General features: G+C 31.1%; 1 protein-coding gene, 1 long non-coding RNA gene and 1 other non-coding gene across 3 annotated transcripts; all 3 read left to right on the top strand.

The window, feature by feature from the left end:
• The first annotated feature begins 7,547 nt into the window (after nucleotides 1-7,547).
• LOC129311588 (probable xyloglucan endotransglucosylase/hydrolase protein 6) lies at nucleotides 7,548-9,055 on the top strand. Its single transcript, XM_054953926.1, has 4 exons — nucleotides 7,548-7,812; nucleotides 7,885-7,985; nucleotides 8,070-8,266; nucleotides 8,362-9,055. Exons 1-4 carry the CDS (start codon nucleotides 7,632-7,634, stop codon nucleotides 8,750-8,752), a joined length of 870 nt encoding a protein of 289 aa, XP_054809901.1. The 5' UTR covers nucleotides 7,548-7,631; the 3' UTR covers nucleotides 8,753-9,055.
• Nucleotides 9,056-14,188: 5,133 nt separating this feature from the next.
• Nucleotides 14,189-14,299, top strand: LOC129312240 (small nucleolar RNA R71). Its single transcript, XR_008593487.1, has one exon. It is a non-coding gene; the product is annotated as a small nucleolar RNA R71 (small nucleolar RNA).
• Nucleotides 14,300-20,496: 6,197 nt separating this feature from the next.
• Nucleotides 20,497-23,522, top strand: LOC129310441 (uncharacterized). Its single transcript, XR_008593115.1, has 3 exons — nucleotides 20,497-20,617; nucleotides 21,825-21,937; nucleotides 22,812-23,522. It is a non-coding gene; the product is annotated as an uncharacterized LOC129310441 (long non-coding RNA).
• The last annotated feature ends 2,670 nt before the right edge of the window (nucleotides 23,523-26,192 follow it).

Genomic DNA, 26,192 nt, shown 5'->3' with positions numbered 1-26,192 from the left:
TGAGGAATCTACTTCACTAATTGCTTAAACTTTTCTTAAGTTTCATATAAGTATTCACTAAACTGTTGATTAGAATTTAAAATGTTAGCTTAAGCATCGACCATCTTGTTATGTGGGAAGAATCTAGAGCTGAATTTGCTTTCCATTTCTTTTTATGATGAGACACTACCCTTGTCCAAATTGTTGAGCCAATCCTCAGCTTTCCCTTATAAAGAATAAGGAAAGAATTGGAGATGGATGACATCTTGAGAAACTCCATTTTGCTTGAATGAGTTACATAGATCAAGGAAGTTGACTAAATGTCTATTAGGGTCCTCATCTTGATTTCCTACAAATTGCCTATTCATTTCAATCATCTTAAGCATAACATGCTTAATTTTGAAACTATTCACTTAAAAGTCAAGTACTTTAATCGCAAACTAGTATCATCTAGCTTATCTGCCCAAGAAATCAGTGACACACAGCTTATCATTCTCATCCTCAGCCATCTCTTCTTGTGTAACCTTTTCACCAGTTAGAGGTTGTGTTTGAGGTAAAATAGCTTACAAAATTTCTTTAAGACTCCTTATTCTCATAGATGTCTTTTTTGACTTAGCCTTACATGTCATACAAAATAGTCCTACAAGAAAAGAAGAAGATCAAGGATTTAATTGAACAAACAGGAAATAAAAAATGACAAAATAAATGCTCAAGCTAAAGTTACTCAAAGTCCTTTATTTTTTATCACCAATTGCTTAGATTCCCTGATAGCAGCACCAAAAACTTGATGCATACAAATATATTTTACCACAAGTATATGGTTTGTAAATTAATAAGTGGCAAGTTAAGGTCGATCCCACAAGAAATCAAATTAATTGATAATTAAGTAATAAAGTACCCATTTTCATTTAAGTTGAGCAAGGAAAAATTTGAATTTAATATTGCGAAATAAAAATTAAAATTATATAAATACATTAAAATTAAGATTCCAACAACTATAAATAATTAAGGCAACCTAAGGTGGCTAATCCCTACTTCAATTCATAAAGCATGTAATTACCTAAATAAATTCACTTAATATTAATTTGTTAATTTAGAGTATTAATAGGAATAATTATCTTCAATTAATTACACCTCTATCTTAAATTAATATACTATTCCTAACACAATTATCCAAGAGGCAAAAAGACACAAACTCACTCTAATGTGATTATGTGAGTCTAATAAGTATATTCCTATCCTATTGGCAAATTAAAAATAATTATAATCCCATATTACTCAATCTCATGGTTAAATTCAGATTCTCCTCTTCCAGGGCAAAACTTAAACCCCCAATTTCACACTCAATGGTAGCCAAGCATTAAATAGACAAATAAGTATAAGATTAAGTAAATAAAACTAATATTAAGTTCAAATAAATGGTTCAAACATGCTCTAATCTAAGAATCAGTTCATAACTATCATAGATTAAGAGAAAATGAGCCCCACATTGCTTTATGACAACAAAAATCAGCAATATATACAGCAAAGTAAAGAGAAGAAGGAGAAGAAAAGCTTAATTGGAGCAAATCTTGAGCAAAATCCTTGATTTTTCACTAAACTCAAGCTTCTCCAACCCTTATTTGACTTCTTTTGCTCTCCTTGGATGTTCTGCAACAACTAGAAGTCAAGAGTGATTGAAAATGAGTCCTTTAACCCTAAAAGTTCACTGAAGATCAAAACTGTGTTTTACTAAAATCATGCTAGTAGTGAATATGACTTATCCAGATTTACTTCCTTTGACTCGAATTTCAAAATTTTCATCTTTGAGCTCATAAATTGGGCCTTTCTACATGTATAGAACCTAGAATGATTGATAGAATTGATCCATTAACTTTTAATCACATTTCCATGCCTATTTTAAAACACAATCATCCACTTAATTATATTTTTGCTAAAAAATTCAAATGAATGACTTCTGATTATATTAAAAACACCAACACATTCAGTAAAATATTGAAAGTCATCAATTTTAATTTGATCTTTTAATTTTATAAAATGTTTTATTTTTCTAATTTAAACATGCTCCATCTCATAAATGGCAAATACTAGCTTTGCAATTTTAAATTCTGACAAAGGTTACGCTGATATAATCACTGTTACATTTTAAAATTAAAATAAGCCTACTAAAAACTCAATCCAAAAAGGAAAAAAATGAAAACCTAAAAGAACGAGTAGCTTATCCAAAGAAATTTTTTTCTAAGAAATTATTGCTTTTTGATAAGGATAACTTTTTGGGTTTATTTAAAGAAAACCTTCGAATTGCATTTATTTTTTTCATGTCCCGCTGGAAATTTTATCTCTTTTTACCAAAGTTTTAGTGGCATTCTTTTAACTAGAGTTCTTTCCCAAACCATGCACCAAAAAGATTTTATCATGTATAATTTAAAACATTATAGTTTTAAAAACATTAGCCTATTGCATATTAATATAATGAATTTTTGAAATTGTTAAACAAAATCGTTAACCTAGACTCATACACTATATACTCATATTAATATAATGATTTTTTGAGTATGTTTATAAGTCGTTAAAAAATTAATAACTAATTTTAGTCATGTATAAATTAAAAAACTAAAACATACTCCCTCCATTCAAAAATGTAAAGTATTTTTAACTAAATCTCACCCTCCAATAAAATAGTTACATACTTTATAACTAACCCTATCTTTTCATATTTACCCCTATTAAATACCTACAATAAATATAAAGTTATTATTAATAGGGGCACTTCTGAAAAGATGACAATAATTATACCTCAAAAAACTAAAAATGTCTTATATTTTTGAACATCCAACTCCTTAAAAAATATCTTACATTTTTAAACAAAGGAAGTAATTTCTAAAATTTAAAAATAAAAAATCAAAATCAAATATTATTTCAAAAATTTGATATGAAAATTCTTTTTTATATTACTATTTTTTTGAAAAGATATGATTTTAAAAATATTAATTTGAAAAACAGTACAATGGTTATTGTTGTTGAGCTACAGTGAAATTTTTTTAACTATGTCCAATAATAACCATTCTACTTTACTATATAAATAGATGGATTACGGATAGATAGATTTTAAAATATAAAATGATATCAGTACTCAAGCAGGTTTTATTCGCATTTAAAAATTTCATAAAAAATATAGTATTGCATTTAATTATATAAATAATTTATAAATTTGAGGGATTAAATTAATTTTATATAAATTAGATGATAAAAATATACTTTTGTCAATATTTTACTATCCTTTTTTCAATTGAAAGGATTGAGGTTATATATTTTAAATAAATTGTGAACGCAATAATATATTTTTATTAATCGTGTCATAAACCTTAATTTCATGGCTAGCCAAAGAAATTAATTTCATAATATGCATCTTAAAATCACGGTATGCTTCATGGGTTAAAAAAAGCTGTTAGCGTCTGTTCATATAATAAAACCATCTTTTGAGATGGTTTTGAAATTGAACTTTTCAAGTGAACACGCATGTTTGCAATAATATAAATAAATATATATCCAATCGAAGAATTGAAAAAAAAAAAACAGGATAATATAATTTCCAAAAGAATTAAGATCAAGATAAGGGTTTTTTGACGGCTTATTTGATGTGAAACACCCCACTGTGACGTGGCATATATGAAAGTGGTTAAGAAGTACACATCAAATTAAGAGGAGAAGAACCACTATTCAATAATCTCTATCTGTTCTTAACTTCCATGACGAGTGGTGGACAAGGCTTCTTAACAAACTGTGTTAGGATAAGAACTAAGTAGCCACTTAGGATAAGGGCAATCAAAACATGTAATCACATTAACAATTAATTAAGTTTCTTTGTTTTATAATTTTTGACCGCTTAGACATGTCTCAGGTCTTGGTTCTTCCTGAAGTGGTTCTTTAATATTATAACTTAAGTCTTTCTTTTGATGTGCTCCAAGGAAATTGCTAAAAAATATACATGCACACAATATGAGAAGTCTCATATTATATATAAAGTCAAGCTTAACAAAATGTATGTATCTATGTATATGTAGTTGAAGAATCTATGAACTCATAGCTTTACAGTTTTAAATTAAGATAATGGTGTTAAACAAACTTATACGAAAGATCCTCTCATTACTCATTGCATTTCTCCCCGTTTTGAGATGCTTTTTAAAACCCAACAAGTGGCATTGGAGCTTTAGTTTATCATCCAAAGCTTGTAATTGCACACTATTTGAAGCACAAAATTGGTCAAGCCTTGGTCTTAATTTGATGTCATCGAAAATCCCACATTAGATAGAAATGTATTTAATAAGCAGTGTATAAATGAAATGGTCTATAGGATCACAATTTTAAAAGTTTTGGATTAAAATATGACAGTCTCCAGCTCATCACTTTTAACTATCTTCTTGTATATTGTTGCACGCTTATTTAGACTCTCTTATACTCCCTCTCATTCCCAACTAAAGTTAGATGATTAATTTTTCTTATTAAGCAAAAATTGGAACAAATACAAAAACTTGATATCTAAGTTTAATTTTGAGTTCCAACCTTTGTTATAAACAATATTTGAATTAGTAATTAGTAAATAATGTTAAATGCACTAAATATTTTGAGCAAAGACATTAATGAAAAGAAAAGGTCTTTTCTTATTGGTGGATGTCTGTCTTCACGTTCACATCTGAATGGCAATCCAATAAGCAAGTGGAAGAAGAAAAACGATGGCTTGTGAACACATACAACAGGCCCATGAACGTCACTCATATTCAATCATGTTGGGTCCCAGACCCAGCCTCACCAATTTACACCATAGGTGGGCTCTCTGCTAGTTTGGTGCATGCTGGGAAAACGAAAGGTGCGATTCCATTTTCCATCAATGATATGAATATAGCTGTTGCTTTTTGTACTGATCAAAAACTGAACCATGTTTTTCAAGTTTCATCTCTGCAAATTCCCAACTACACGTCCCAATGACTCATCTGTATTATATTCTCTCTACGCCTAGCTGATGTTGACACACCACTCCATCTCAAACTCATCTATCTCTATGCGTAAAAATAATGGACTTCTTTTCTCCATTAAATATCCACGAGAATATAATCATAAGATTAATTCTCTCTCTCCACAGTATATAAGCTCTTCTCATCATAAGGCCTTGTCAAGCCAGCTCATGTATTGACTGTCTGCAAAGAAATAAGTACATGTTTTTCTTTTTTTTTTTTTTTTGGCTAACAGAAATAAGTAAAGCTCAATAACAGCAACTAGGGTTTTGAATTAATGGAAACCGTAACCTGGGCATTTAGAAAGGGAATGGCCAAAGAATCTAGTGAATATAATAATCACACCAAAACGTGGCGGAGTACAAAAAATGACAGCTGACAATTGTGCTTCTACATAAATTCATTACACGTGCGTGTATGTGTGTGTGTGTCTTAAGTAACTATGTAATATCACAAATCATTTTACATTAAATAGTACTAATTAAAGTTTATGAGTATAACCTGTGGAAGCAAATACAAAATTTTATTGACGAGTCAAGCTGAGATATTCCAACAAAAACCAGCAGATTTTTTTTTTTTTTTTATAACTCACACTGAGATACATCCCTTCAAGAGGTAGCTGTCGCCCTTTGTCTGTTCTGTCTCTTGGTAGTAATAAAGTGAGTGGAGGTTTATTATGAAGCCATCCGGTGATAAATTGGCTTATTATAATTATTCTTTGGAAAAAAACAAGTTTAGAGAGGACATATATACACCCTTCTTATCCAATCCTTAGCACTTTTCTGAAGAGAAATTTTGGACCCTACTTTTATTGCGATGAGAATTGAGTTGAAATAAAGAGAAATTTTCTTGTCCTTATTCCTTTTTCCCCCTAATAAATACTTCAACAATGACATCCCCCAATGAAAGGTATTTTCGACTTTATGCTTTATTTTTTTTCAAGAAATTTAACTATATAGAAAAATACTTTCTATATAACGCATGTATATTAAGAAAATTCAATTTTTAAAATTTCACCCACGATTTTTCATGCATAATTACTCATTGCACATTAGTTAACGTAATTGTAAAATTAGAAAGATACTTTTTAAAATTACAGCAACAATAGCTTGTGAAAAATGTTATGAATGGAAGGGAGTATCTGTGTACAGCTGGAATGAATAGAAGTGATTAGAAAACAAACAGAGTTTTCCCCTCTCTTAGCTTGGCTCTTGCCCCACTAAACCTTCCTGATTTTCCAGTTTAAAGATGTAGCTGTCATGCGTGCTTCTTTTCTATTATTACTATGTTTTGAAGTTGTGTAAGTTAATTACAGATACTAGTTATTAATTCATATGAAAAAAAAACCATTTTAATTTAATTCTACACTTTACGTTCTCTATTATCTTAAAGTGAAAGAATAAAAGGGTTATTTTATAACTATAAGAAGGTATAGAACTCTCTCCAATGTTAATTTAATTCCTTTTTCTAAGAGGGGACAATAACAAACCCCCATACCATATATATCTACAATCTTCCCACATAGGAAAGAAAACTCACATTATACAGTCACACCATGTATAAAGAGTTGAATTTAACTCTTTAAGTGCTTGGTCCAACTGTGGCACTAGGAAATAATAACAGGCTCCTTTACTTTCTCTGTCATCTTAAATTGGAAGGATTAAAGTGGGGTTCAAGAAGGTAGAGCTCTTCCACACCCTGAACTTGAACTTCTTATTGGAAAAACGAAACTTAGCCATATGTTTGGGAGCATAATCATACAACAATTTAACTTTCTTTTAAAATTTGGTGCATTATGAGTTTAATGAAGTGGTCCAAGGATAGGAGTGATGGGAGCCTTGGAATCGAAATCAATCAACCTCTCTGTTGGCTGTCCACAGATGTATTTGCTTTGCTCCCAAACCCAAATAATGGAGACTTCAATTCCTCTGTCACCAACCAGGCCCTTTGTTTTGACCTCTCCCATTTATTATTCCTCTTTCCCACACCTATCTATACTAGGCCCTGTTTGCGTTTATTCCATAACAGTACCAATGTTCTACAAATTTTTCAATTTTTTTTTTTAGATAATCTTGACGTCGTGGACTCGTGGGCTCAGATGGATCAGTCCATACTACTTCTGCCATATATACATCGTTAAAATTAATTCAACACAGAGTGCGTAACAGGTTAAAAATTCACAAACGTAAATCCCATATTGATGCTAGCTTGTATATTTAAATGCGTATATAGTTAGTAGTATTGTGAAAGAGCATATAGTCTACATCCCCCACACGCACGCGTGGAAAATACAGGTGAGAAAATTAGTGGGATCGATCGATGTTGATCATCCATCCGTCATTCATAGCATTCAAAGTGCAAGTCCACACATGAATGTTTAGGCCGTTACGTTCTTTCCCATTCACAAAATTACAGAAGTGCTTTACGGTATGTAGGCCCTAATGACGCCTCGTCATTAGCTGTCTCGAAAGCTATCTCCTTTGAAATAGTCTCCTTGTATATTTTTTCGTCTTTCTCAAACTTTTTCTCTAGCGCTCTCCCTCTATAAATATATATCTTGTGTGTATGCCATGTCCACTCCGAATCAACCAAAAGTGCAATACTAAACGAGTCCCCATAAACGTTATAGGGTAAGGATATATGGCTGTATTTTACAGTTGGAGACACGTTGGAGTTTGCTCACTGTTATGGGTTGTGGCATCATCTGTGTGTGTTTCGGCGAGACCTGCCACTTTTGCCCAGGATTTTCGAGTCACGTGGTCTAATTACCATCTCAAGCAAATCGGCACCACTGTCCAACTCACTCTTGACCGAAACTCTGGTTCATCTCTCTTCCCTTCTTTTTGAACTAACTAATGAATTCTATATAATACCGCCAATCTTGTTTGTTCAGGGTGTGGTTTCGCTTCCTACAGAAAGTACATGTTTGGCCGTATTAGCATGAAGATCAAGCTCGTCGCCGGAGACTCTGCCGGAACTGTCACTGCCTTCTATGTAAGAATTCACACACGCAAACAAACATATATATCTGTATGAGTCAAGTACTTCATGTTCTTTACAAACGTGCACGGTACGCAGATGAACTCGGACACGAACGCGGTTCGGGACGAGCTGGATTTCGAGTTCTTGGGAAACCGAAGCGGTCAGCCATACACAGTTCAAACAAACATCTTTGTCCACGGACAGGGAAATAGAGAACAACGAGTCAACCTCTGGTTTGATCCTTCCATCGACTTCCACACCTACGCTATCCTCTGGAATCGTCGCCAGATTGTGTAAGTCAATATATTCAACCACAAATATATGATCATTTACGTACGTTGAACCTCGGTTAATTTATGTGTTGCAAATTATGTCTATATATATGCAGGTTCAAAGTTGATGATGTCCCGATCAGAGTGTACAAGAACAATGAAGCGAGGGGAATTCCGTACCCAAAGATGCAGGCAATGGGGGTGTATTCAACGTTGTGGGAGGCAGATGATTGGGCAACGAGGGGAGGGTTGGAGAAGATAGATTGGAGCAAAGCACCATTCTACGCATATTACAAGGATTTCGACATCGAAGGTTGTCCTGTACCAGGACCTGCGAATTGCGCGTCTAACCCAAGAAATTGGTGGGAAGGTCCTGCTTACCAAGCTCTTAATGGAATCGATGCTAGAATGTACAGGTGGGTTCGTGTCAACCACATGATATATGACTATTGTAAGGACAGGTCACGCTTCCCTGTGACCCCATCCGAGTGCCTTCTCGGCGTTTAGCCTCATTCGTTTACCCTTCAATTGTCGGCAAAGTTATATGCACTCCTTCGAATTATTCCTATACACTACGACGTACGTACTTGTCCTATTTTCTACACCGTTTTCTGTATAATACGTACAGGTTTGAGTGACATATCAAACGTTGTGTGGTATGCCAAACTACGAATGTGTATATAGTGATTCTTGAGACGCAGCCATGGTTTGGAATAAGAAGGAGCCGAGCCAATGCTTGTGATGGCTCTATATATACCCGTGCATGGTGTATTGTATTTTGTCATCTATTAATGAAGCTGGTTCACGACTTGGGCGATGGTTTATTATATTTATTATTTTGTTATATAGTATCGTGTGAATTTTTTTATTTGAATAATTTTTAAGAAATGATTGGTTTCTTTATTGTTCTTAAAATTATTTTTAGTTTTACTATTTAATATTTCTTAAATTCGGATCCTCCTTCATATTAAAATTAAGAGAAAGAGATTAGGATAAGGGGATGGGATCCCATATTTACACATCTAAAATCCCAAAAAAGCAAGAAGCGTGATCTTATTTTCCTATCCTGTTTAATTTCATCAAAGTATTAAGCTCAAGTTCATGGGTCTTTCTACTACATTATATCATATACTTGTATAATCAAAGTTAGTCCCATTTTGAAATTTGGACTTCAGATGGTTTAACACACAAAAGTCTTTGATACAACCAGGATCAATCCTATTTTTGCGCTCAAATTTGTGGGAAATTTCAAGCTTTTAATATAGCTCATACGCGGCTCTAATACCACTTGTTAGAAATAAAATTTGAATACATGAAAAAAGGAGGAGAATAAATGAGTAACATAAGACGTTATATCTTAACTTAAAATCTTAGGCCCTGTTTGGTATGAGGCATTAGAAGGGTAAAGATCGAGACTAGATTGATAAAGCCCATATATATTAAGATGTTTGGTAGGGTGGGTTGCCTAAAGCTTGGGATTGGTGAAGCCTATCTATATAGGATTGGTGAAACTCATAAGGGGAGGTAGTGGTATTGATTTATTCTTAGAATTGAAATTTTGTGGATCAAAATGCCCTCTAGGCCTCTATTATTAAGCCAATTTTCTCAATCACGCTACTATAAAAAAGACTTGCAGGAGCATTGTTTTTCAGCCTATGAAGTGCTCCCATACTCTTAAGCACTCTTGTATGGGGAGCTTATGATGAAAGTGCTTCCATGAAAGTCTACGAGAGCATTTTTATTGATGAGCGCTCCCATATACTCCCAGACCGAAGCGCTTCTCATCATAAGTACTCCTATAAAGCTACCAGAGAAAAGCGCTTATATCGAGAGCGCTCCCATAAGAGAGTCCATAGGAGCTTTTCCATAAAGAAGCACTCTTGTATGTAAAATTTTTTTTTAATTTCCTTTTTCACACTACATATTCTATAAATAAATCAAGATCTAATTCACCAAACCCACAAATTTTGATAGTATTATCACTATCAAATAAATTTCATAACAAAAATAACTCGTCAAATAAATTACAATCATAACTATTGTTATCAAGAATACACAAGCCTTTGAACATGTAAGCTATTTCTATTAATTATATACGAATACAATAATGATAAAGTGCAAGAATATTATTGGATCGATAAATTTGAGTGAAGCAATATTAAGACTTGAAAATTAAAACTTTTGTGCCAGCTAAAAAAGAAAAATAATTTAATTCAATCATAAAATATCATAATAATGAATATATCTAGAAAAATGAATCACTCCAATTCTAAAATGAAGCTAATCAGCTTCTCCCTCCCGTGTCTCCCATCATTTCTCCCTCCACTCTCATCCATCTCCGATCACCTTCTTCATCTCCTTCACTGCAAAGCTCGCCATCTCCGTTCTTCTAATAGTAGTGAAGTCAATTTATACCGTATAGGCAAGCAATTCCATTCTCCACATCATTCAGCTCGTGCTTCCTCTAACCATCCCGAAATCCTGTACGCATCCCCACTATCCCCGACGGACTCCTCCCTTGCCTACAAAGTCAGCCTAGGAAAATAAGATTATATTTGAATCCTCAAAAATAATCTCATTTGTTAAAACCCCATATAAAAAGCAATAAAAATTCCTAACATGATTTTTATAGACTAAATTTTGTGCCAAATGAATACATGATTTTAATAGCCACCAGGAAGGTTAGCATAAATAGAAAAAATCAAAGAAAGCATGCGCTCAATACTGTTAACAAGTAATTCTCTTCTCTTTGACCAAAATAAAAACATCATTAGAAGATTAAAAGAACTAGTTTATTTGGTAGATCTTCCTAAGAGAAGGTCCAACACAAAAGAAAGAGAGACAAATATCGCTAATCAAGATCTCTATATTTTCATGTATTTTGAGGTGTTGCATTGGTCAATTATATTGGAGACTCGTCTAGTGATTTTTTATTAATTTTCTTGTGTTTAGTGTTTACCTTGGTATTGATTAGCTTATTTGTAAATATTATGTTTTTATTTCTTTTAGAGTAATTTTTATTATTAATTTGAATAATTTTAATTTTAGGAACTATTGCAAAAGCTTGAAAGATGTAGAGAAAGAAAAATATGATGATTTTAATGAAAAAAAAATTAGACTTTAATGATTACTCGCGACAGCAGCTGCTACAATAGGTCGGTGTTACAAAGCAAATTCTAAACCAGAAATAGAGCCTGTTATAATGGATTTCACAGCAGAACGCATAGTTTCAATTTTTCTATCTAATAAAAGAGGGAACATAGGGTTTTTCAAGGGAGGCTTTGTTTTTAATTTCCTCTTAAGGTCTAAGGGCAATGTTGGAGCACTTGGGAATAAGACTACTCATCACCATCCACATTTTTGTTAAGTTTTCCTTCACTTTTCTCTTTTTACTATGTATTTGATTTTGACCCATTATTCTGCTATTTTGATACTATATTTAGCTATATGTGGCTAAATCTTGATACTCTAGAGTCTTATGAACTCATTTTCTCCGACTATATTTTGATTTACTAATTACTTTGTGATTAATGGATGTTTTATATTTTAATTCTAATATATCTTTGTGTTGCTTGATGATTGGCCATCATTAAGTGATTATTTGGAGGAATAGAATGGACTTAGAAAAGGAATTTCTATTTGGACTATTGGAATTGAATACTTAAGAACTATAATTAATTTGCCTCTAGGATAGAAATGTATCTAAAAGACTTAAGTGGTGAGAAGGAATTTGAACCTAATGTTCTTAATCTAATTTTAGCAAGGAATTGTTAGTTACAATTAAGGAGGATTTTGGGTAATCGGAAGATACTCAAGATTAATTCTAGTGTCTCAATCTTTAAAACTAAAATTAAAATCAATTTAATTGGTTAGTTGAATGCAATAGAGCAAATGAGGGATTTGAACTTTGGGATGCTTTCCTAATCGTTTCTTGACTTTAGATTGATTCAAAATCTTAGTTGCCTATTTTTATTTTTTTTTAATCTAAATCATTTACTATTATAAATTGCTTGCTTAACTTGAATGAAATTGAGAATTTAATGTCTATTTGTCATTTTATTTAATTCTCTGTGGAATTGACCTTGATTTGCCATTAGCTATGTTTGCAACCCGTACACTTCTAGTGTTTATTGGTTTTTATGTGCATCATCTCTACTCTCTGTTCTCCACCCTCCAATATTGTCACAAAGCCTTTAACTTGTCAATCTCAAAAAATGGGTTGTCCTTAGCTATCTTCCTTATCCTCCCCTTCACTAATAACATCCCTGCTATCATTTGATAGAAAGAGAGTAATCACGACAAAAAGGGAGGGAGGGTTGGGGTTAAATGGTGATAAGGGAGGAGATGTTTCATGCCGAGGTTAGATTTTTTTTTAATTAACTATAAAGGGTATTATAATCTTTTCATAATTTATGTTTAACTGAAAAATAAAATGAAGGTAAGTATTCCATATAATTATTATTATATACTAAATATAATTTTAAAGCCTCATTCCTAATCTCAATCCTAATCCTAATTCCTTTAAATTTAAGCTTGCATACCAAACTTAACCTTAAGGCTCAAGTTTATGGGTACTTAGCTTTCACTTTATTATATTAGTCATTAAATCAAAATTTATCTAATATAAGATCTCTTACATTGAATCAAGTCCATTTATACTTGGACATCCTAACAATCTTCTTCTCAAGTATGAGTATATAAACTCCCCATATTAAAGACGCCACAAATACAATTAACCCTACCCACCCTTTCATTGTCATCTAGCACCATTACTATCCATGGTAATTATCAATTGATAAATTTTCTTGATTATAAAAGCTTTACTAAAGTCTTTTTGTGAACTCTCATTAGCATATGAATCCATTGTTGTTATGAAGACTATAAATAAACTTAAAACTATTGAAACTTCCTTGGAACCTATAATTGTTTGCAAAGTGAATATAATCCACGACTTTCATAACCACTTGAATATACACAAAATATATGAAGTTATGAAGATAAAGGCTGAATGATCTTAACTTGAAAATCATATGCAAGTGCCGTTTGACAGAGAAATTAGCTCATCATTACTTCTAGCAACTAGTCTCCATGTTTTTGTCATCAAAATGGTTTGCTCACTGCAACATCAAGCCTCAAAATCTTGTCTTAAATGAAGACAACAATTTGGAAGTCTCATATTTCAATCAGGCTAGCTTTACTTTATCAAAAAGACTTATAGACCAGTTGCTCCACACAAATTTCAATACTTCAGTTTTACATTGCCTTAAAAATACTTTGATGGTGAAGCTACTATAGATCTCAAGCCCATGTATGGTCATGCAAGCTCATACTATACTTCATTCTCGATAGATATCTATCATTAAATTATTATAGCATCCCAACGATGTGCAGGAAGATTAGCTTGAGAGATTATTAATACCAAAAGTGGATATTGAAGTAAGCATGTTACACAATCTATAATCTTCTTGAACCAAATCAAATGAATACAATAACCTTTAGGTTTGTTAAGATGTGGTATCCTCCACTTTTTATCACCTATTTGTTCTCTCCCTCGATTTTTGAACAATTGCTCCCTATTCCTAAAAAGTGGTACCAAAGTTAGGTTTCACTTGAGATGTGTACAAAAAGATGATATTAGAAGTCTATAATTGAGCATATATTTAAAACCCTAAAATAAGACTAACCCTGACTATAGTAAGGAGTTATATGTGCCACACCATTTAAGTTGTGCAGCCATATTATATGTAGTGTTAACTTCATATGCATCAACCCATTTTCCAAGATCAACTCCCTTTAGCCTAGAATTTTTGGTAATTTTTCATATACATTCATCATGTCTACAGCTGTAACATTACCTCCATATCTATTTACAGCTATATCAACTTGGGTATGATAAAAAAAGAGGTTAAAGCTTTATAAATATATCAACCAACATAAATTATAAAGTTATGATAAGGGCATTGATTTAGAAGAGTCTTAAAGCGCTTCCATGCATGTCCCATGTAATGGTTCCTTATTAAGTTCTAAAAAATGAAATATCTTTTCTCTTATCTTTTCAATTCAATTGGGTGAATAGAATAGAAACACGAATGCTTTATAGACTTTCACATATGTGTTATTAATGACCCTTCATGTAAATTCAACAACCATTCACTAGCAATGTCCTTCAAGCAATGGGGAAAACATTGCATCTTTTGTTCCTCCTTGTTTAACCTTTTTTTATTCAAGGTATCCCCACAATCAACAGCAACAAGACTAATCTTTCAAGGAATATGAGTGTCATTTAAGGGGTTGTCATCTTCCAAGTGAAGCTTTTTCATACACCTCCTAGGATCAAACCTTGTAATGATGCTTAAAGGGCCTAAAGTGTCCTCATTCAATTCTTTAAAGGGTAATAGTAACACTACATTATAGAACCTTTTGATCAAAGTCAAGGCATCTTTAGTTGAATGCCCATTAAATTGTGGCAAGCTACTGAGATGATATATTTTAAATGCATAATTGCGTGTCTTTGTACTTAGTTGAACTAAAAAAGGGTTAGAAATCACATTTGGCACCTTAACATCTTTCCAAAGGGGTGCCTTAACATATAGTTGTTTTCAAACCCATTTTTTCCTATTTTCTTTGAAAAGATGTTCAATTTTTGGATTAATAAAGTCAACTCAAAATCATCAAGGATTTTGCAATGCCAAATCAACATATATATTAAAACAAAAATCAAATAAAAGCAACAGAATATGTTTTTTTAAAAATAGAAAAAAATTAAAATTTAAAGATATAAAAAAAATTTAGCCTCCCTTATCAACGATGCCAAAAAGTTGATCGCTCCCACAAGTATATGAAATCGCAATAATAAAATTATTTGAAGTATTCCAAGTGTCAAATGTAATGACCTCCGACATTAACCATATTTAAACTCATCTAATAAGCTTAACAAATACTATTAAGATCAATTTTGACTAAGGAAAGATTCAAGGATTTACTTTGATAATTATTTAAATATTAGGACACCAGAAAATTTTTGAAAGCAAAGATTGCAAGTCAAGGCCCTTGAAAATCATTTAAATTCATAGTATAAAATGTTTTGCAAACATTGAAAAATAGTTAAGCATTAAAACAAGTTTAAACAAGAGCAAAATAGTCATTTCAACATTTTTAGGCAAATCCTCATGACTTGCGGCATAAAGGCCACTCACCACGACCAACACAAATGACACGTCTACCATAGCCAAGCAAACATTTTGCCATGATACATATAGCAAAACAACACAGATATGACAATAGTTAATCCTAACTTCCAGGACACCTAATTTTCAACTCAAACGTCCAATCAAGGAGATAAATAAATACTTTAACAAATGGCTCTAAGTTCATCTTAATTCGATATCAAATAAGGATCCTAGACACTCAGGGCTAGAAGTAGTGAATTCCCACTAATCCATGATAATGCAAGTTCAAGGCACATATTTATGCATGGGCATACTCATGTTCACATCATCAATACATACTCCATTCAAGCTCATCAAATCTAACATCAATCATAGGGCACATATTTCCACCAATAATAACTTCAACACAAAGGAACAAGTTTCACAACTCAAGTAACAACCATCAAGGCTACATAGTCATACTCATACTTCTACCACATATTCCATGCCATTAAAAGCATTATAGAATTACAATTGGCAAACACAATTGTATACTAAAATTAAATTTTCAATTGCCTCTATTATTGGGCTATCACCCCAAGAATATATTTTGGATTTTCAAAGGAGCTTCCTCCCAATATAATCTTCAAAACAATACTCTACCAATAATTAGCATTAATGACTAATTGTTATTAATTAATCTTTATTCATGATTAAAGCATAATACCCTTATTAAGTGTGATTAACTAAAAATAATCTCAAAACTCACTTCCGTTAGCTTATTTAACTCTCATTAAACTTAATAGATACTGTTAGCTAATCTTATTAGCTTAAACTTAATTATTTAACATTAAGGTTAACTTTAAAACCCTCATTAATGGCATTTAATGTTGCTACCCACTCAAACTATAGGTGAGAAAATTAAATAACTCTTATTAGACTTCATTAAAGTCATTAGAGTGGCTGCGACTTGGTCTTTAGTTTAGACCCTACTCTCACAATCCAAAGAAGAAAAAGAAAAATGTGAAGGAGAGTAGAAAGAGAGAAGAGAAGACTTACCTACAAGATTACAAGCTCCAAAGCCCTCATATCTCCTCCTAAGATGAACCCTAATAGATTGTTTCTCCCTTATTCTCTACTCAAAAATATCACTTCTGATACAACCCAAGACGTAAAACTTGGAATTAAATTTTCAATGCATCCGTCGCAAAGCATAACACCTTGCACCACAGTGAATGTCACAATATAGAGGCTCTCACTTAAGCTTATTAATTTGGGCTTAAAGTGGTCCAATAGCCTTCCAAACCCTATTTTAAACCCCTTATAGGGTCTAATAGACCCAAATGATCATCCAAACTCCTTAATTAACTTGTAGTTATCTTAATTAACTAATTAAGCCTCTCACTTAATTAATTTAACCTTAGATTAACTTTTGGGATGTTACATCAAACCCATAAGGGCGCAAGTTTTCTACTATTTCAATTAACTCTAGTTTATAAAAAAGTTGAGAAAAATATTTGAGTTGAGAATTAAATGAGAAAAGAACAAATAAGAAAGATTACTAAATAATAATATGAAGATTATCTAATCAATAGAAGCATTGGAGTTCAGGATTCACCTTATAAGATACTAATCTCTATCCTTTAAATTAACTCTTTACCAATTACAGTAACAATTCTTCGTAAAGTATCTTAATTACCTTTTGGTTAATTAGTTCCTATTTAATTAAGATTGAATTCACTCTCATGCAATCCAAACTCACTACAAGAAAACAGGAGATTTAGGATGGAATTTTGTGATGAACTTGAAAGAGTCACAAATGCAACCAAAACCCATTCCAAATTTCGTCCCAAATATTTGTCCTAGATTTTAGGACGCTAAATTCCATCCCAAAATTTTGGGATGCATTTGTGTGTCCCAATTTATTGCGATGGAATTTGGGACGGAAAGTGTGACCAATTTAGCTATCCCAAAAGTATTTGTGTAGTTTGAATGTAATATTCCATCACAATGAATTCTATCACAGAGGCATGATAAATCTGTCACAAAATATTTGGTGACACATATTTATATTTTTTATTGTAACTATTTTTATATTAAATATGATATTGGGTCTATTTAATTTGAATGAAATTATATATTTTTAATTTTTTTATTTAATAAAGATGTCATTTTTTAATTATAATTGAAAACAAACATATATTGATACTCATTTTTGTTGATTTATATAAATTATATATTTATAATTAATTTTTATTATTTAATTATATATTATTTGATTAGAATAATATGTTAGTGATTATAATTAAAGTTAAAATGATGAAACACGAGTTCTTGTAAATTTTTAGTTTGAAAATTACTGACATTAGTTAATAGAAATATAAGTAGAGGGGGATCTTTGATTATATTATTCTCTCTATAATTAAAATACTAGTGCAAATTCTAGTCTCTAATTAAAAGTGATTTATAGTTTCTTAACAATCTCATGGCAAGGGTAATCTTATTTAACTTCTCTACTAATCATATTATTAGCTTACTTAGAATCACTATATACACCTCACATTTCTTAGACCTTTGTTTCACCAAATATTCAATTGAATAATTAAAGTTTTATTTTTGCTATATTATGTGGTAGGTTATCCAATCCAATTGATTTCTAAAATCTACAATCCAATTTATATTAATGATATGATCATGATCTAAATAAAAATATATAATATTAATTTAAATGTTTTAGACATTATACATACATACATACATACATACATACATACATATATATATATATATATATATATAATGTTAAAAAGTGATGATAGAATGGCATTTGGACTATTCGATGCTAAGTTATTTTTCTTGTGAAAAAATATAACTTTAGGCCCTTATATTTTGCTCGCATTTTACTATAGGTCTCTATATTTTTCTTTTATGTTCTAAGTCCTTATATTTTTATTTCTCAATGTTTTAAGTCCCTCAAAAATTCCTGCACTTTGTTCATGGAGGGACCTAAAACATTAAAAAATAAAAATGTAGAAACCTTAAATATCAAAGAAAATACAGGAACCTAAAGTTATACTTTTCTTTTTCTTACTAGTGATCACGTGGTCAAATCTGTGGGTGCAATTTTTTTTTTTAAATCACGCTTATAAAAATATGAAAGCTAGAAAGATCCATGGTTCGAACACCCTCCCTCCAGAATATAAAAGCACAGCTCAACGAACGCTCTACAACGATATATGCACTCTAAAGTTGCATTTTCTGTTTAAAACCATAATATCATTTCGCAAAAATACATCTCACTGTAGGTTCAACCCTACCAATGTTGTTAGGAGTTTCCTTTTCATTATCAAATTCAAATTTGAGTACCCATGTTTCAAAATGGAAAATACACCTCCTAAAGTTCAAAGTTATTAGTCCTCTGAATGAATCTGGTATTTCTATTTGAACATTTTGAATTCTTATTCTTTATTTCATTGATAATTTATGAATCTTTCATTTTATACACATAAAACTTTTAAATGACTACCACAAAATGATGCAAGAATTAAAGCTAATTGGAAGAAAAAGTGTGGTGACATCTTGAGAAAACATGACTAGAGTCTAAAGTTCAGGTATTAGGCCCAATTGGATTCCAAAAATAGTATGGAAAGAATTAAAAGCATAATGGAATAAGCCAAAATATCATAACAAAAAAAAAGCTACAGAAAATCAAGCCTCTGTCAATGGAGGAATGAATAATAGATGTAATAGCATTTTTGTATTTGAGCATAAAAGAAGGATGATAAGTTTTTCAAATCAAATTACTAATTATTTTTCATATTGAATGAATATTTCTAATTATACTTAATAACTGTAGATTATAGAACTTGGGAGGGAGCCAACAATGGTTGAGCTTTTTAAGCGTGCACACATTATAATAAAAAATTTGGACAACTTATTAATTAAAGGTTGGCTAACATATATGTAAATTTATATATATTCCCTTCGCCAAAAAATATAAGGCATTTTTAAGCGAATCTTGCCCTTCAATAAAATAGTTATCTATTTTCAAACTAACCCTATCTTTCTATATTTACCTCTATTAAATACCCTATAATAAATATAAAGTCATTCATCAATAAGGACAATTTAAAAAAAATGTAATAATTACACCTCAAAAGACTAAAAATGCCTTATATTTTTGAACATCCAACTCCTCAAAAAATGCTTTATATTTTTTAATGGAGTGAGTATTTCTTTGTTTTGATTTGTCATTGGGAATATACTGATAGCCAGAGGCTTGACTGCTTATGTGGGATTCATTTTATTATTGGAATTTTGTTAATGCTTGATAAAGTTATGAGGTAAACTTGAATGAAATTGATGTAAAACTGTACCTCTTATTGTATTTTTTATGGAATGTTAAACCTTTTGCATTTTAATTTTCTTTACAGACACTTTTTCAATTTGATAAGTTAAATGAATGCCTATCATTCAATTTTTTGAGTTATAAAATTTAGTTAAATTATAATTTAATCACCTATATTTTTATAGAAACATTTCATGACTTTATAGAGATCTAGTGAATCCTCTAATTAGGGAGAACTTTCTATATATGGATCCACCGATTGTGCTGATGATATAGAATTGTGGTTGAAGGCTGTTGGTGGTGTTAATAGGAAGAGATGCATTTTTGACATTGGATCTAAGACTCCTTCATGTCAAGGCTCTTGTTATATAGATGATGCCTCGTATTATACAACATTCCATCTAAAATTTGAGAATAAGCTGCAAAAGTGCGTGAATGTTTTGACAAAGATGAACAAAAAGCTTGAGTTAATAATAAATGAGCAGTAATAAGAGCTCCAAAATTGTCAAAAGAATATTAATATCTTGCTTAAGCATATGCCTCCTGTGGATGATGAAGATGATGATAAAACTCATGCTTCTATTTGATTTTTTAGTGATTATGGTGCTATTTAACTATTTTAAATACTTTTGAATGATTTCACTATCATTTGACATTTGATTGAGGTAGTTGTTTCTAGACTTTTTTGAGAATTGGCCAAGACATCTTGAACACCTTATTGTAATTATTCTCAGTTGGGTGTGCAGAATGTATGGAGGTATAGGTTGGAAACTGTCTGGTTATACTGAAAAAGATACCTATTCCTAAATGGCGTAAGGAGCTCTCTCGAGTGGTTAGAAGGAATTATTATGGAAAGTCCCTCTACAAGAACAAAAGGTTTGCTCCTTCATTGTGCTTCATCATCCTTATCATTGTTCTTAATGTTTTAAGCTAAATTTATAATAATTTTGCTGATTTTTATATATAAAATTATTGTTACAAGTTGAGATTGTAAAGTAATAATTGGGGGAAATAGCAATTAAAATTAAATAAATAATTAAAGATTGTTTTGCTTTTAGGCATAGATTTGCAATGGATTTGTGTCAACATAGCCCTTCACAGAATTTGTAATGCGTTGCGACAAACTTTTCTTCACAAATATTGACACACATTTGCAACGGACAATTTTCTTCACAAACTTTTGGGACAAATATTTGACAACGCAATCTATCACAAGTTTAGGATACCTTTGTGACACCAACATTTGTCCCAATTTAGAAACAAACATTCCATCTAAACTATCTATCTCAAATTGCAACTAATTTTGAAATTCCGTCACAAAAAATTTGTGACCAGCAAAATAATGATAGAAGGCTATTCATCGCCAATTCCTTCCCAAAATTAGGGTAAAATCCATTGCAAAATGAGTTTTTTTGGTAGTGACTCATAATCATGAATAACAAATCATAGGAAAAAAAAATAAGGAATTAGAAGAGAATATAATTAAGAAGTGAAGAACTCCCTAATAATCTCTTCCATCCTTCATGAAAATTCTTGAACTGTTTCGAAAAGTGATTGGATTCTCTATTCTTCATAGAAAGGAGTGTTTATAATAAAGTTAAGACTTCTCTCATTCCTACTCCGTGTAGGACTCTAATATATATATATATATATATATAACACTACATGCTCCATGGCCTGCGTCTTTGTTTGCTTTTTTTCTTTTTCTTTTATTTTATTTTATTTCCCCCTCAATTAATCAATTCATATGGCTGGTCACGCAGCTTCTTTTTTCCTTTTCAATATATATATATATAAGCTGATTTTCTTCGTTTGCTTCTATCTTTTTGTATTTTACTTGCACAATATAAAATAACAATAGAGTAGATCTTTTATAGAGGAATTCTTGAAAATATATCAATATTAATTAAATAAGTATAAAATATTAATAAATTTAATTAAATGTAAACCAAAATTTATACATATTTAACTCTAATATATGCACTCATCATGTATATATTGTAAGCTTTACATATAAGCACAACACTTTTTCAAGTTTCATTTTTCCCTATTTCTGACTTCTTTCACCCACCATTTTGCGTAGATCCAGGAGGGGCACAAGGGAATGAACAAGACAAGAAAAGAGAACATTAAGGTGAACTCAACACAGGAACAGCTGCCAAAGAATCATCCTCTACTATTCACCAACCCCAACCAGTTAGTAGATCTCTCCTTTCATCTGCACATGATGCACATGAGACCTCATCGCATCCACTATAAAACATCCAACTTTATTAACCCCCCAAAAAGGAAAACAACACAAAAAGCTTACAACTTTGTGTGCATACGCGTGTTTTAAAAAAGCAAGCTACGTTCTCTACCTGTCTCTCCTCCTTTCTATCTAGTAAAAATCATTCCTTTGACCTCTTCAAACTTCGAGATATCTTCCTTTCTTTTTCCCTTAAATCGGTCACGAGCACTTGATTCCGGTTTCGCCTTTTCTTATTGGCTTCATGTACATAGTTCTTACTTCCTTGGTTTCAAGAATCATCTGTAAGGTTTTTAATTGATTGATTATGGCCACAACTCATCATCAAACAATGTTGTTCATTAATTAACTAAAATAATCAATGGAGTGCTCATTCTCCTAACGAACGATTTGAAAAACTTTATCTTTAGTACATCAAGAAAAATGGTCGTTTTATGCCTGGATAGGAAAGCAGGTTTTGAGATAAGGAGAGATAGTGGCTAGTAGAGGTGTTAATTAATTAGTTTATATATATGGCATGATAACTTAATGATTGAAACAGTTCATGAAAACGAGATACAAGTAATAAAATAAGACAGGCATGCAAGACTGTCCATGAGAGGTTTACCGAACCTAGGGGGACAGCTCATGCACAAGCATGTCAGATCACCACTAGAAAGACAAAAGAAGTCCATATTTAACTCAATTTCCCAATATGCTCTTGTCTTGTTTCAAATGACAGCAACAACATCCAAACAAGAAGAAAAGAAAGAGAGAATAGCAGATTCCTTCATCCCTCGAGATGCTAAACTATGCTTTTGATCCAATCTACCTATTATGCAGAGGGTTAGCTCCATTTGGCACGCCTCTCTTGTCTTCAAAATCTACTTTGCAAGAGACATTATTCTCAGCACAGGAAGTGTCGACCCTCGTCAAGTTGAAGAAACCGCTGGCTATGCCAAGCAAACCAGAATTGCAGAAGATGATGAGCACAAGAAGCAACACAGAAAGAGCACCCATATATAGTACTCTCAGTAAGATCAGCGAATTATATGCGGATCGATCCAACCAAAGTGCTGTAAAAGAAGTAAGAGATGACCCTTAACAAGGTCAAATGGTATCTTGTAGATTCAGTTGCATAGAAAGAACAGAAAAGTGAGGGCAAGTGATCATTATGGTAAAGATAGCCTCCAAGGCAAGAAAACCATGGGAACAAGGTTGGGATCAGCACTTCTGTATTGTAGTGGTGGAAGGTGATGGAGAGAACAGTGGAAGAGAGTGTTATGAATATATGGAGCTTGTCGTGGGAGTGCTGAAATAGCTAGCAGGTGAAGGAAACCTGAAACGACATTCTGAATATGAACGAGGAATGTGTTGGAAGTTGGCGAGGGGTTCACTTTATGAGAAAGCACCGGATGATTATTCACACGCCTGTGACTGTGAGGAAATTAAACTTTGTCTAGCATGTACCACCCACTTTAGCTTCCTTTTCTTTATTCCTTTTTCTCCCTTCCTTCTTTTTGGAGCCAAGACATGCATCATGTTGTCTTCTTATGTGTGTTTGTGTATATATAACTCTATCTATACCGGCTTTTTGTTTCCACTAGACTATATTTTTTTTACTTGCCTGGTGGGAGCATACAAAATTCATATTTACATGACGTTTCCATTTGTTTAAAAGGTGATAAAACAACGTCAGTTGAAATCGGAGCCCTAAACACGGTTTATTCTTCGCTCATGCGTTTATAAAATTGTTACAATATCTAGTTATTAGCATGCACGTACGGTAACTTGTTGTTCCTTATCACTACAAAAAAATTAACTTTTGATAACAATAAAAAGTTGCTACCAAAAGTTCAAAAATCATCGTTAAAAGTTTTTAGCAGCGACTTTCTGCCGCTAAAAATCGTCACTATAACAATCATCGCTAATAATTTGCTAAAAGTCTTTTTAGCGGCAACAAATGTCGTCGCCAAAACGTTTTTTTAAGAAATAATAATTTACTTTATGCCGCATCACTTTGCCATGTGTGCATTAAGTGATGCCACATCACCTACCATATATGCAACAGATTATATCACGTCACTTGCCATCTTATGCCACGTCACAGTCCACGTGTTCAACAGATAATGCCACATCACTTAGCCATCTCATGCCATGTCACAGACACATGTGCACTTCCTCAAGCCACCTCATGTTCCACGCCACCATCTCGTGCCACGTCACCTGCCATGTGTGTGCCCCTTCAAGCTACCTCATGTGCCACGCCATCATCTTATGTCACATCACCTGTCACGTGTGTGCCTTCTCAAACCACCTCACGTGCCACATCACCATCACGCACCACGTCACATATTTGTTGTAAAATATGGCAAAACCAAGGTTTGAACCCTTGACCTTTCCCTCCTCCAAGCTTTAAACCTTCCTTCTTTGTCAGTTGAACTGAAATTTACCTGCAGTTATTATATGTGAAACTAAATATATAGATTATGTAACTGCATACACATATATCAAATAATATATGATTAAAAAGATATACATATATTATTTTTTTTTAATTATTAATATGACAAAATGATTTATATGAATATTTAAATTATAATTTTAATAAAATATTATTTTTTATCAGTAAATATTATTTTTTTAGGAAAATGAACTTAAAATAAACAATTTTTAAATATTAAAATAATATTCTTTTATACATTGTAATAAATTTTTAAATTATATTTTTATTTTTAAATGAAAATTATTAAGTATATAATTTATTTATAAATATGTATTATATTATTTTATGTTAAATATATTTTACTTTTTTCTTCTCCATATTTTTCTCAAAAATTGATAAACTAAATGATTAAATTTTTATCTTCTCTCAAAATAGCTAAATATTTCTCCCTCTTTTAATAAAAATATATTTTATAGATAATTTTTCAATATCTTAAAAAATTATTTTAATAAAAAATTAATTTTAACCACATAAATTTTGTTAATAGTCATTTTGAATAATTTTGAAAATGAATACAAATAACTTTTGCAATATATGATAATTACAAGAATCTCATATGTGATCAATCTAGTTAATATCTAATCATCTTCAATCTTATAGAAAGTTGAATTTGAGTAGTTATTACTTATTCATATTATTCTTAGTAATAATTAGTTATAAAATGTTATTATAGCAATGAAAACCTAAATATAATAGAAGGAATTATATGAAATTCTGATCCAAAAGTTAGTAGAGCTCATTAGAAGAAGTAAATACTATATGTATATCAAACTAAGCATAAAGTGTACAATATGCTAAGTAGTCTATAATATCATTAGCATATCACAATGTTCGTACAACTTTAACTTCCTAATGCCACTTATGTATTTGATTGTAAGTAATAATTTATGTATAACTTAACTTAATTATAATTGAAGTAATAACCCATTAAGATTTTAATTTATCATATTAAAATACTAACTTAATAACATAATTCTTAAAAAAAATATGAGCTATATATGTCTAAAAAATGATTATGAATAATATAAAATTAAAAAAAATTAATAATTAAACTTAGCACACTTTAACTATTATTTTTTTATTTCACGTTTCTATATATAATTTATTTCTAATTCTATACATAAAATAAGAAATTTAATTTTATAAATATATTTTGAATAATTTTATTTAATTATTTTTTAATTTTTAAATTATTTATTATAAAAATACTTTTGTTGGTGACAAATGTCACTGCCAAAAGTAAATTATATTAATTATTTTTAATTTTTAATTTATTTTTTATAAAAATACTTTTGATAGTGACAAATGCAAATTATATTAATTATTTTTAAATTTTAAATTTTTTTTGTAAAAATATTTTTATTAATTATTTTTTTAATTTTTAAATTATTTTTTATAAAATGTTTTTGGTAGCAACAAATGTCACCACCAAAAATAAATTATATTAATTATTTTTAATTTTTAATTTTTTTATAAAAATACATTTGGCGGTGACAAAATATTTCCGCCAAAAGTGAACTTTTAACGGCGACAAATCAAAGTCGCCGCCAAAAAAAAATATAGTTTTGATGGCAACTTTTAGCGACGACAATTGTCCACTTTTGGTGGTGACTTTTTTAGTCACCGCTAAAAGTTGTCGCCAAAAGTTATATTTTTTGTAATGTATATTTCTAATCTTTGTAACTTTTGTAAGAAGTCCAGCCAATGAGATGCTTGTT

The sequence above is a fragment of the Prosopis cineraria genome, unplaced genomic scaffold (genome assembly GCF_029017545.1).
Source record: "Prosopis cineraria cultivar Desert tree isolate PC_DT_omini unplaced genomic scaffold, ASM2901754v1 PC5, whole genome shotgun sequence".
In the NCBI taxonomy this organism is placed as follows: domain Eukaryota; kingdom Viridiplantae; phylum Streptophyta; class Magnoliopsida; order Fabales; family Fabaceae; genus Prosopis; species Prosopis cineraria.
Note: the sequence above shows the minus strand (reverse complement) of the source record. Positions and strands in the feature narration are given on the sequence as shown.

Bases quoted from the DNA above. Each gene is read 5' to 3' on its own strand.
- LOC129311588 (XM_054953926.1), top strand. From the start codon at position 7,632: ATGGCTGTATTTTACAGTTGGAGACACGTTGGAGTTTGCTCACTGTTA. The intron at 7,813-7,884 runs GTTCATCTCTCT...TTGTTTGTTCAG, and splicing joins CACTCTTGACCGAAACTCTG to GGTGTGGTTTCGCTTCCTAC. The intron at 7,986-8,069 runs GTAAGAATTCAC...CACGGTACGCAG, and splicing joins GAACTGTCACTGCCTTCTAT to ATGAACTCGGACACGAACGC.